Below are 13,819 nucleotides of genomic sequence, written 5' to 3' on the forward strand. Positions count from 1 at the left end.
TTTCATTTTAATATTCATAGTTTTGATTCTCTTTCTCCTAAACAAGTCCCTTTAGCATCTTTAGCATTTCATATAACAGTGGTTTGAAAACATTCAAATTTATGGAGACTGAATAACATGCTATTAAATAATGAGTGGGTTAACAATGACATCAAGGAAGAAATCAAAAGGTTTCTGGAAACAAATGAAAATGAATACACAATAGCCAAAAACCTATGGACACAGTGAAGGCAGTCCTGAGAGGAAAGTTCATAGCAATACAGGCCTACCTAAAAAGGATAGAAGAATCTCAAATAAACAAGCTAAATCTACAGCTTACAAGAACTAGAGGAACAACAACAAAGAAAGCCCAGAGTGAGTACAAGGAAAGAAATAATCAAAATCAGAGCTGAATTAAATGACATAGAGACTAAAAGAACAATTCAAAGGATAAATAAAACCAGGAGCTGGTTCTTTGAAAAGATAAACAAAATTGACAAGCCTTTAACCAGACTCATCAAGAAAAAGAGACAGGACCCAAATAAATAAAATCAGAAATGAAAGAGAATTCATAACCGATACCACAGAAATACAAAGGATTGTAAGAAATTACTATGAACAACTGTATGACAAGGAATTTGACAACCTGGGAAAATGGACAAATTTCTAGAAAAAAACATGATCATCCAAAACTGAATCAAGAAAAACAGAAAACCTGAATAGACCTATAACAACTAGTAAAACTGAAGCAGTATTCAAAAAAACTCCAAAAACACAAAAGTCTTGGACTGGATGGCTTCCCAGGCAAATTTTATCAAACATTTAGGGTAAAACTAACTCTTATCCTTCTCAAACTATTCCAAAAGATCCAAGTAGAGGGAAGACTCCCAAACTCTTTCTATGAAGCCAATATTACTCTAATCCCCAAACCAGGTCAAAACACAACAAAGAAAGAAAACTACAGGCCAATATCGCTGATGAATATAGATGCTAAAATCCTCAACAAAATATTGGTGAACCGGATCCAGCAACACGTTAGAAAGATCATAGTACACGATCAAGTAGGATTCATCCCAGGGATGAAAGGATGGTATAATATTTGCAAATCAATAAACGTAATATACCACATAAACAAAATGAAAGACAAAAATCACATGATCATATTAATAGATGCTGAAAAAGCTTTTGATAAACTATAGCACCCACTTATCATAAGAATGCTCAGCAAACTTGGAATAGAGGGAGCATAGCTCAACGTAATAAAGGCCATATACAAGAAACCTGCAGCCAATATCATACTCAATGGGCAAAAATTGAAAACTTTCCCCCTACAATCAGGAAGAAGACAAGGATATCCACTCTCTCCACTTCTATTCAACATAGTTTTGGAAGTTCTAGCCATGGTGATCAGACAAGAAAAGAAATAAAAGGCATCCAAACTGGAAAGGAGGAAGTTAAACTGTCATTATTTGTAGATGATGTGATAGTGTACATAGAAAACCCTACAGACTTCACCAAAAAACTACTCGACCTATAAGTGAATATGGCAAAATAGCAGGGTATAAAGTCAATATTCAGAAATCAAAGGCATTTCTGTACACCAACAATGAAATATCAGAGATAGAAACTAGAAAAAAAAAATTCCCATTTACTATAGAAACAAGAAAAATAAACTACTTAGGAATAAACTTAACCAAGGAGGTAAAAGACCTATACTTGGAAAACTAAAGAACACTGAATAAAGAAATTAAGGAAGATACAAATAAATGGAAGCATATACCATGTTCATGGATGGGAAGAATTAACATCATTAAAATGTCCATACTACCCAGAGTAATTTATAGATTCAATGCAATCCCTATTAAAATACCAATGACATATTTCACAGATCTAGAACAAATACTTCAAAAATTTATATGAAACCAAAAATGACCCTGAACAGCCTCAGCAACTTGAGAAAGAACAACAAAGTATGAAGAATCACAACACCTGATATCAAACTATATTACAAGGCCACAATAATCAAAACACTCTGGTACTGGCATAAGAACAGACATATAGATCAATGGAACAGAATAGAGAGCCCAGAAATAAATCCAGGTCTCTACGGTCAACTAATATTTGACAAAGGGGGAAGGAACATAAAATGGAGTGAAAATAGCCTCTTCAACAAATGGTGTTGAGAGAACTGGACAGATACATGCAAAAACATGAAACTAGAACACTAACTTACACCACACACCAGAATAAACTCATGATGGATAAAAGACTTAAATGTAAGCTGTGATACCATAAAAGTCATAGAGTAAAACATAGTAAAATTTCAGATATACCACATAGTAATATTTTCACTGATATATCTCCTAGGGCAAGGGAAATAAAGGGAGGAATAAACAAATGGGACTACATCAAACTAAAGAGTTTCTGCTCAGTGAAAGAAAACATCAGCAAGATGAAAAGGGAACCAACCATATGGAAACATATATTTGCCAATGACACCTCAAACAAGGGTTTGATCTCCAAAATATATAAAGAACTTATATAACTCAACACCAAGAAGACAGACAATCCAATTACAAAATGGGGAAAGGACCTGAACAGACACTTCTCCAAGGAGGACATACAGATGGCCCACAGACATATGAAAGGATGCTTAACATCACTAGCCATCAGAAATGCAAATTTAAACCACAATGAGATACCACCTCACACTAGTCAGAACTGCTATCATCAACAAATCAACAAACAACAAGTGCTGGTGAGGATGTGGAGAAAAGGGAACCCTAGTGCACTGTTGGTGGAAATGCAGACTGGTGCAGCCACTGTGGAAAACAGTAGGGAATTTCTTCAAAAAATTAAAAAGGGAACTGCCTTTTGATCCAGCAATTCTATTGCTAGGATTATACCTGAAGAATCCTGAAACACCAATTCAGAAGAACCTATGCACCCCTATGTTCATAGCAGCACCATTTATAATAGCCAAGTGCTGCAAACAGCCTAAGCGCCCATCTGTAGATGAGTGGATCAAAAATCTGTGGTACATTTACACAATGGAACACTACACAGCAGAAAGAAAGAAGGAACTCCTACCTTTTGCGACAGCATGGATGGAACTGGAGAGTATTATGCTACGTGAAATAAGCCAGGCAGAGAAAGAAAAATGCCATGTGATCTCACCTAATACAGGAAAGTGATGAACAAGCAAATGAGCAAAATAGAACCAGAGGCATGCAAACAAGAAACAGACCGACAGTGACCAGAGGGGAGGGGGGAAAGGAAGAAGCGGGGAAAGAAGGAGACGGGTCTAGTCAAGGAACTAATATAAATGACCCATGGACATGGACAATAAGGTGGGGATTGACTGTGGGAGAGGGGGGAGGTGGGTAGGGCAGGGGAGAGCAATGGGGCAAAAATGGGACAACTGTAATAGAACAACAATAAAAATATATGTATTAAAAAAAAACACACACAACTGACATGCTTTTGACTCCAAGATTCTTTACTACAATCTTGACGTCCAGGCTTATATATTCACCTGCCAATCTGACTTATGCATTTGGATGTCTAATAGGCATCTCACATTTAACATGCCCTTAGTGGACCTTGCAGAGGCCGTCTCAGCATCCAGCAGCTCAAATATCACCTCTTCAGAGAGGCCTTTCCCATCTTGCTTCCCACCTTTACCTCCCTACCTCTTTAGCTGTTATCTTACGTATTACCTGTTTTCCCCAGATGGCATATATATTTTTGAGGGCACGGCTGTTGTCTGTCTTCTCCACTGTTCTATTCTAACACCTAAAACAACACCTAGCACATAGTAGATGCTCTAGTGGTATTTGTTAAATGAACAAATATGCTTGTTAGGCAATTATAGAAGACTTCAAATATTACCTAGTCTTCTCTGACAAAATCATCTTTTCAGCCACAAATTTATTCAACTGTCTATCAATGAAAAGCAGTTTATACAGTCACTAAAGTCATTGTGTGGAAAGTAAGCTTTTATCAAAAGTGAGCAATGAGATGTTAAGAAAAGTTTAGATTTTTATTTTTAAAAGGTCATTATGTGAGACCTGTGAGTGGCCATGTTACTGTTGCATCTGACACTAAAGGACACTAAGCCACACCTGGACCGTCAGCGACTGTGCTGTCCCAAGTGGTTCTTCCTGCCGTTGCTACTGTGGCTCCCTCTCTGAAGAATGAAGCACATCCAGGGGAACTGCAGGTAGCATGGAGCTTCCCTGCAGGACAGCTAAGTCTTACTCCTGAACCACTTTTTCCTGAATATGGAAGACAAATAGGTCATTAGCTTTTTCCTGAGAAGTTCTTCCAGTTCCTTTATCCTAAAGCTGGAATCATAGAACTTACCTTGTATTTTCTATCCAAAGAAATATATGTGAGTGCCCTAGAGGCTTTCTTTACCGTAGTGGCAGTTGGGTTGCTTATGATGTAGTTAGAAAATATGGTACCACTGAACACTTTGCTGATTAACTTAAGCGAAAAAGTGTCCAACTAAAAGAGTTCATGAAGCAGGCTGCCATCAAACTCATCCTAGATGTGACTGACTTTGAGAAGTCACAGAAGGCACTTGTTTAGAAACATCATTCTCTTTTTGATGTCCAGAGGATTAACACTGCTATGGCCTTGGAAGTTGCTTACTGTGAACGGCTCTATAAAGTGTACAAGAAGATCAAGAATCACCTGTGCAGAATATGATGAATAAAAGGAATAAAACTACGTAAGATAAACTGGGTGGAGAAACACATTATGTAAAGCATCTGTGCCAGAAGCAAAAGGACACAACTGCCAAGTGCATTTTAGATCTAAAGCTGCTTGCAAAGAAAGCTCAAACACAACCAGTCACTAAATGCATCTATTTCAATTGACATAGCTCCAAACAGTTGACTTACTAAATAGAAACTAGTCTGTGACAAAATCTTTTTGTCTCTTCTTGGAGACCGAAGTTACATTTTATCTTTCTAAAAAGGAAAGATTTCAGTTTGGTATAGTGAGAGAAATAAAATAACCTATTGGTCCATAAGGTAGATCTCATCCTTCTTGCTCTGCACAAACTGTAATTTTCCAGAAAAAAAAACTGGACAGACAGTAAATTAATGACTTTTTATAAACCAATCAGAGAATTGAAGCCATTGCACATCTGGAGAAATAGGTACCTTTTGGGAGATACAGGACCAGAGAATTTGCTTAACCGAGGCAGAAGTCACTATATACCATATGAGCCAGTAAGACGATTAAACTAGAAATTTTGGTGAATTGCTGAAGGCCAAGAGTGGGCCAGCATGAGAAAGGTGAAGCTTCTGGGAATCACAGTTATAGGGACATTCCCACCCTTTTAGTAGGCCTTTGTTCTAGGAACTCCACCAAGTTTTCAAAGAGATAATCAGGGAGACTCCAGTTAAATTCCCACCATGGTTCTGGCTGGCAGAGAGAAACAGTGACTACTATAAAATCTGCCCAGGCCATTCTCCCTTAGGAAACAAAAGTCTTCATCTGCAAGTGGCACCACCTGAGGCACTAGTGGAATGCCACTGTAGCTGAGGGAAGGAAGGCCTACCTCACCTAAGTGGAGGGGAACCTCACAAAGAGATGGACTTTCAGATCATAGAGTATATAGTGTATACTGAAAGAAATGGAACAGAAGGCTAAGGTAAAGCTCTGCTCCTACAGTAGGAGGAGAAATTCTCCTAAATGATCAATATTGTGCACTGCAAAGAGAGAGACCTAATCAGAACATTAGAGAACACTCCCCCTCATTTACACCCTCCTAGCAGGCTAACAAACCTCCAGTAACAAAATAGGGTACAGTTGAGAGAGCTGCAAGAGACGGATTATCTCTGGGGAACAGTACAAAGGAAAGACCTAAGGCCAAAAGAGGAGACAAACAAAGTCACTAGAGAAAACTGAAGTCTCTGGTGCCCATAGCAACAACAGCCTTCAACAATGGTAATCATGTAATTAACACAGCTCAAAGGCAGCCCAACTCCTGGCTAAATTAACATACCTCTCCACAGTAAAGGCCTGCTTATCTCAGTTTCTACTGTTCTGTACAACATGTCTGGCTTCCAAATATATATATATATATATATATATATATATATACCAAAAGAGAACAAAGCCTGAAAAGATAAAGTAATCATCAGAACAAGACTCAGATATGATAGAGATGTTGGAAACATCAGAGAGAGGAAGTTTTAAATAACATGATAATAGTAAAGGCTGTAATGAAAAAGGTAGTCATCATTCAAGACCAGAGCAGTAATTTTAGCAGAGACAAATGAAAACATCAGAAATCAAAAACATGTTAACAGAAATGAAGAGCGCCGCCTTCAATGGGCTCATCACTAGACATTACACAGTTAAGGAAAGAATCAGAAAACCTGAACTTAGGGCAATACAAATTATACAAACTGAAAGACAAAGAGAAAAAAGAGTGAAAAACACAACAGAGCATCCAAGAGCTGAGCAACAATACCAAACAATGGAACACAAACATAACTGTAATCCCAGAAGGAGAAGAAAAAAATAGGGCAGGTAAAATATCTGAGTAAATATATTTTAAAATAACTGACTGCATACTTAAGAAATTTAAGAGACCATCAAACAGGGAAAAGCAGACAAACAAGCTGCACCTAGACATAATATTCGAACTGCTGAAAGCCAAATACAGAAAAAACCTTAAAGATAACTGGTGGGAAAAACCCACCGTTTCCACTGTTCTAGACTGAGTAAATGTTTATGTCCCACCCAGATTGGTATGTTGAAGCCTAACCCCCCAGTGTGGCTGTATTTGAACATGGGGCCTCTAAGGAAGTAATTAAGGTAAAATGAAGTACTAAGGGTAAGATTAGTGTCCTTATAAGAAGAGCAACCAGAGAGCTCACATGCTCTCTCTCTTCCTGTGTGTGCATGCACTGAGGAAATGCCATTGGAGGACACAGTGAGAAGGTGGCCAACCACAAGCCAGAAAGAGATGCCTCACTATAAACCAACCATGCTGGAACTCTTAATCTGAGATGTGCAGCCTACAGAGCTGTGAGAAAATTAATTTTTGTTATTTAAGCCACCCACTCCATGGTATTCTGTTATGGCAGCCTAAGCAGATGGACATTGACAAAGGAACAAAGCTAAGAATTAAAGGAAACTTCTTGGATATCTTGTCAGAAACCTGGCAAGTAAGAAGACAATGCACTAAGATCTTTAAAGTATTGAAAGAAAAAACTGTCAAGCCAGAATTCTATATTGAGCAAAAATACCATTCAAAAATGAAGAAGAAATAAAGACTTTCTCAGATGAGCAAAACAAAAGGGGCCCTGGCTGGGTTGCTCAGTAGGTTGGTGTGTCACCCCATACACCAAAATGTTGGGATTTGATTCCCAGTCAGGGAACAAACCTAGGTTGCGGGTTTGATCGCTGGTCTTGAAATGTACAATAGGCAACCAGTCGATGTTTCTCTAACATAAGTGTTTCTCTCTCTCTCTCCCCCTTCCTCTCTCTTTAAAATTAATAAACATATTCTCGGGTGAAGAAAAAAATGTTTTTTTAAAAGGGAATTCACTACCAAAAGACTTACCCTAGAAGGATTGTTCAAATTCTTCAGGCAGAAGTAATAAGAGAAAGGTTAAAAACTTAGATCCACACAAAGAAATAAAGAGCATCAGAAATGGAAGAAATAAAAGTAAAATATAATCTTAAGCTCATTTTTAACTACTCTAATATATAACTATTTAAAGCAATAAAAGTTACAAGGTATTGGGTATTTATATATATGCACATATAGTAAAAATACATGAAATATGTGACAATAATGGTGAGAGACTGCAAGGCAAGGGTGTCTTTTCCCATTACTTGTACTCAACCTTGCACTGCAATACCTCGCTAATGCAGTAAGGCAAGAAAAATAAATGAAATTCATACAGATTGGAAAAAAAAAAATAAAGCTGCCTTCATTAGCAGACATGGTTGCTTATGTAGAAAACTCAAAAGAATCCACAAAAACCTCCTAGAACTAATAATTGAGTTTAGCAAGGTTGCAGGATACAAGGTCAACATATAAAAATAAATTGTGTTCCTACATACTAGCAATGAATAAATAAAATCTGAAATTTGAAAAAGATACCATTTACAATAGTACCACAAAAAGAAGTACTTAGGTATAAGTTTAACAACATATATATAAAATCAGTGGAAAGTTGTAAGACAATCATGAAACAAATCAAAACCTAAATAAATGGAGATAGAGCATGTTTCTAAAGACTCAATGTTGTTAAGATGTCTATTCTTCCAATTTGATCTATAATTCAATATGATCACAAACAAAATTTTAGCAAGATTTTTGTACTTATCAACAAGATTAGTCTAAAATTTATATAGAACGACAAAAGAACTAGAATAGCCAAAACACTGAAAAAGAATAAAGTGGGAGAATTCATACTATAGTCAAGATTTACTATAAAGCTACAGCAATCAAAAACAGTGTGGTATTGTTAAAGGAATATACATAAAGATCAATAGAACAGAATAGAGAGCCTAGAAATAGACCACAAATACAGACAACTGACTTCTGACAAAGATATAAAGGTAATTCAAAACAACTTGATCTTAGGAACCACTAAAATAACATGGAACACATATTGGGAAATGCTAGTTTAGAACTGCTTATGTCATTTTTAAGGGAGGTAACTGAGCTATATCTAGAGATTTCTTAGGCTGACTTAGCAAAGGATGAATTATAGTACATTGTATATGCCTTTTGCTCCTTGGACAAACTGACCTATTTGGGGATACCCAGTTAGCCTCTTTCCCCAGCCACTCCTACCATTGCCCAATAGGCTCATAAACAAAGTGGCCATGGTGGCAGGGATGGAGGTTGTACAAGCGTTCAGCAACACAGACTCCCACTCACCAAGGCTGACTGGCTCTGGCCCCTGCTGAGTGCCCAAACAGCCAGCAGCAGAGACTAACACCAAGTCTCCAATATGGCACCATTTTCTGGGTTGACCAGCCAGCTCTCAAATGGCAGGTTGATTATATTAAACTCTTTCCACCATAGAAGGGGCAGTGTCTGTTCTTCCAGGAATAGATATTTGCTCTAGATATGGATTTGCTTTTCCTCTACATGATGCTTCTGCCCAAATTACTATTCATGAACTTACATGGTCTTATCTATGGACTTATGAAACGCTTATCCACCATCAAGGTATTCCACACAGCATGACTTCTGATCATAGAACTCACTTTACAGCAAAAGAAGTATGGCAATGGGCCTATACACATGGAACTTACTGGTCTTATCATGTCTCCTACTATCCAGAAGCAGCTGGCTTGACAGAACATTGGCATAGTCTTTTGAAGACTCAGTGGCAGTGCCAGTTAGGTGGCAATACCTTGTAGGTTTGGGGTACAGTTCTCCAGAAGGCTGTATATGCTCTACATCCACATCCAATATATGGTACTGTTCTCCCACAGTTAGGATTCATGGGGTTCAGGAATCAAGAGATGGAAGTGTGAATGGCACTACTCATGATAACTTCCACTGACCCACTAGCAACATTTTTGCTTCCTTTTCCCACAACTTTAAGTCCTGTTAGTCTAGAGGTCTTGGTTCCAAATGGGGGAATGCATCTACCAGAAGACACAACAACGATACCATTGAACTAGAAGTTAAAAATGCCACCCAGTCATTTTTGGGCTCCTTATGACTCTCAATCAACAGGCAAAGAAGGAAGTGCTGGCTGTGGTGAATGGTCCTGACTAATAAACTGGATTACTGCTCCAAGTAAGGTAAGGAAGAGTACTTCTAGAATACAGGAGACCCCTTAAAGTATATCTCAGTATTACCATGCTCTGTGATTAAGGTCAATGGAAAATTACAAAACCCAATCCACACTAGACTACTAATAGCTCAGTCCCTTTAGGACTGAAGATTTGGTGTCACTTGACCAGGTAAAAAATTGCATCTAGCAGAGTGCTTGCTGAAGGATAAGGGTAGAGTGGGTTGTGGAAGTACAAGGTAGTTATAAATACTAGCTACACGCCCACCTGGCTGGTTACATAAATGAAGACTGTAATTGTCATGAGTATTCTTTTCCTATTTTGCTATGAATATATTTGTGTGTGTGTGTGTGTGTGTGTGTGTATACACACCTTTGTTTTCTTTCCTCTCTTATTCTCTTACTATATAACAGCAAATGTATTAGCTTTATATTATGGTGTTTAAGTATTATTCATTTTACATCATAGTATTTAAGTTACGTGATATCAAGGAGAAAGTAAACATTACTCAAAGACTTTACCTCTTCTTCTGGGGCAGAGGTTAGTGCATTTCTGGTTATATCCAGGATAGCTGTATCATGTTATACAGAGTTATGATATTGTCACTTTTATTTGGTTAGTTTGGTTTAAGATGTGTATGGATACCAAGTTAACAATGGAGTGGACTTGTGATGGTTAATTTTACGTGTCAACTTGCCTATGCCACAGAGTGCCCAGATTAGACATTATTTCTGGGTGTGTCTGTGAAGGTGTTTCTAGATGATATTAACATTTGAATCCATGGACTCAGTGAAGTAGACTGACCTCCCAAATGTGTGTGGGCATCATCCAATCCTTTAAGAGCTTGAAAAGGACAATAGGGCAGAAGAAGGAGGAATTTGCCCCCTTTTGCTTCCTGCCTGCCTGCTTGAGCTGGGACATTGGTCTTCTGCCCATGAACTGGAATTATATCTTGGCTTTCCTGGGTCTCCAGCTTCTGGGTGGCAGATTGTGGGACTTCTTAGTTTCCATAATCATATGAGCCAATTCCTTATAATAAATCTCTTCCTATAGTATATATATATATATCTTATTGGTTCTGTTTCTCTGGAGAACCTGAATACAATTTTCAATTCAAATCTCTTTTCTATGAAAATGCCTCTAATATCTCCAAAATCTTCATGGATCTTGCCTTGCATGACTCTATTGATCTCTTTTGGCCTGTGAGGCCAATCTCTGACAGGTATGTATTTTAGGGCCTTATCTTTCTAACTAGAATTTTATAACCTTGAAAAAAAGAGTTTTACATCTTATTTCTTTTGTGTGTATTTCCTTCCATTTATTTATTTATTCACTCATTCAACACATTTGCTGAGTTCCTACTAGATGCTCAATGCATTGTTAGCCAATATAATAGTAAGCAACATCAGACTGCTCCCTCTACTCTTCTGGAGATTACAGCTTAGTTGGAGATGCAGAAATAAATAAAACAACAAAATTTATGCATAATTAAAGCTCTGGATGCTTTGAAGGAAATATACTCAGAGGCCCAAGAGGGTGACCTAACCTAGCCTTGGGTGGAGAGAAGTGGGGCAAGGCAGGAGAGGCTAATCTGGAAGAAGACACAGTGAGCTAAGACGTGAAGAATAAGAAAGTTTTCACAAAGTAGAGAAAAAGGATGGTGGTGAGAAAAGAGTGTTTTAGACAGAAGTTCTGGGGTGGGCAAAGTGCACAGGACCATAGCGCTGCACACAGCGGGCTTCAAGAGAACAGGAAACTGACCAGACAGATGCTACTAACCATTTTCTTCAGTCTTTTCTCTTCTCGTTTCTTCTCAAGCTGAGCCTCCTTTTCTTCTGCCTCCCTCTTCTGACGCTCCTCCTCTTGGGCCTTTAACTGGGCCTGATCAAGATCAGAGTTTGTAAAAATCAGAACCCTCAATTCATATGAAAATAGGATCTTTTAAGTTGAGGCTGAGAAAAGTTAAGTAGCTACCAAAGTGTCCACCATATCCCTGGAAAAAGTTTGCACTTTGTGATAAAATTAGAAAAACTAATCAATGGGTGGTCTGTTGTATAACTTAAAAGTTTCTCCAAAGAATCCTCTTCTCCTTGAGAAGATGAGATTAAGCATGAATAAGACCAGTAACTTTTTAAAAATTATCATAAAAGGGTTACTTTCTAAGTCCAAATTATATAAAGTGTGGGAAAATATTTTCTTTCATCTCACCCAAGATCCCTCAAACCTGTTAGTATTATCTATTTCTTCTTAGTAGGCACAAAATTTACTTCTGACAGTCCAAGTCAAAACTTCAAAAGATAAGAACTATCCATCTATGCAAACTTGTCAGGTAGAACATCTACCTGTAATACATTAGTCTCGGTTATGTATAAATCTTCCAATTTGCTAGTTCCCATCAACTTTTGTAATATTTCCTCTATACTAATGATCAACATCACGCTTTTCCCCTTTATTTTCCTAAAATTGTCACAGAGTACAGGCTAGTAGGCAAAAAGCCATTTCCAAAGTTGGGTTAACTCTATTGTCTCATTAAGTTTAAACGAGCTAGGTTTAATATTTTAATAAAGACCTATATAAAATCCTTTTTCTTGCCTCAGTTTGCATTCTTGATTTATTACCAATTTTTCCTCTTCTTCTTTTTTCTTCTTCATTGCCAAGATCCGCCTACGTTCAGCTCGCTGAGCTGCTCTCTCTTCCATGGCTAGAAAATAATAAGAGTTCCAATACCAAAAATATAAGGAACACTGTAAAACAAATGTCTCTATTTTAAAGTAAAATTTGGTGTTATTAAGGTTTTCTATTAAGTTGAGTGTTCACAATCTCAGGAATATATATAAAAATTTATATAAAATATAAATATATAAATTTTAAGTGTGTATATATATTCCCTAAAGGTTGAAGAAAATGATGAACAATTTGCATATTGTTTTTATTTATATTTCTATTAGAATAACAGTTTACTGGTTTAAGTAAGATAATATGCTTTGATGATACTTTCAGTATATGAAACCCAGAAACAGAATTTTAATGATAATTCCTTTAATGAATGTATAAAACTTTAGCTATATCTAACAAGTACTTTGAGAATAGAATTACTCCTCAAATCCCACCGAGTCTATGAATTTTCCCTAAATCACTATACACATGTCTATATATGTAATAACAACAAGCACAAACTAAAGTTTAAGGTCATGATGGATACATTTTAATTCAGTTTTAAGGCCTGGATATCCAGATGGGCAGGAAATGGAACTGTACTAAGCATTTGGAGAACTGGCATCTGAATGAATTTGAGTGTCAGACTCCTGTTCTTGACAGTCTATTAAATATCGATCCAAAAAGAAGCAAATGTGCAAGACGGTCTGATGATCTGACTGTCATCAGTCAGATTTCCACAGGAAGAGAAGCATGGGTAGGAGAAGTGCCAAGTTCTGCTCACCTAAGTCAGCCGATGGCTACTTTCAGTTCCTTGTGCCATGTTACAGGGGAAGAAAATTTAAGTCCAAGTTTTAAAGATTAATTTAAAAATTAACCAGGCTATGTCTTATAGAAATGAAATGTCTGCTTTGCTAGAAAAAGGACAGTGGGGGTGCCACAGATAGTGGGAGTGAGGCCACCTTTAAGGAGGCAGAAATGGATTGAAGTGAGAGCTGAGAAGCAGAGTCTCTGGTAATATGCCCTTTCCTCATCTTTTCTGGAGCTGGTCATCAAAGATGACTTGAAAAGTAGGCTGGGCATTTTTTGATTATCCTCAGTGGTGGACAAAGATGGCATAAACTGCCATTTGGCAGAGTCAATGCAAAGACTGCTAATTTCTTCATTAATAGAAATGAACTTTAGGTATAGTGTCATTCGGATGACATCAGTTCTTGTTAGAGCAGCGATCTTGTCATTGGTGAAATATCAGATTTACCAAACACAATATAATTGTTAAAGTGTCTACCACCACATACAAACATATGTACAGTGTGTGATTAAGTACACAGTGAAAAACAATGAGCAGATTCATAAGGTGGGTTCTGAAGAATGCTTCTATTCTCATAGTATTGTT

At 37.3% G+C, this 13,819-nt stretch overlaps 1 protein-coding gene across 1 annotated transcript in view; it reads right to left on the minus strand.

Moving 5' to 3' along the window:
* The window catches only part of CCDC191 (coiled-coil domain containing 191), a 91,789-nt gene that overhangs the window by 15,571 nt on the left and 62,399 nt on the right, over positions 1-13,819 (minus strand). Inside the window, exons 12-13 of the mRNA XM_090276825.1 lie at positions 12,387-12,469; positions 11,548-11,649 (exon numbers count right to left, since the gene is read on the minus strand). Coding sequence (XP_090132951.1) covers positions 11,548-11,649; positions 12,387-12,469 — 185 coding nt within the window. The remainder of the gene's footprint in view (positions 1-11,547; positions 11,650-12,386; positions 12,470-13,819) is intronic.

This window comes from Furipterus horrens, unplaced genomic scaffold, assembly GCF_987537825.1.
Source record: "Furipterus horrens unplaced genomic scaffold, mFurHor1.1.pri manual_scaffold_1, whole genome shotgun sequence".
NCBI lineage: Eukaryota > Metazoa > Chordata > Mammalia > Chiroptera > Furipteridae > Furipterus > Furipterus horrens.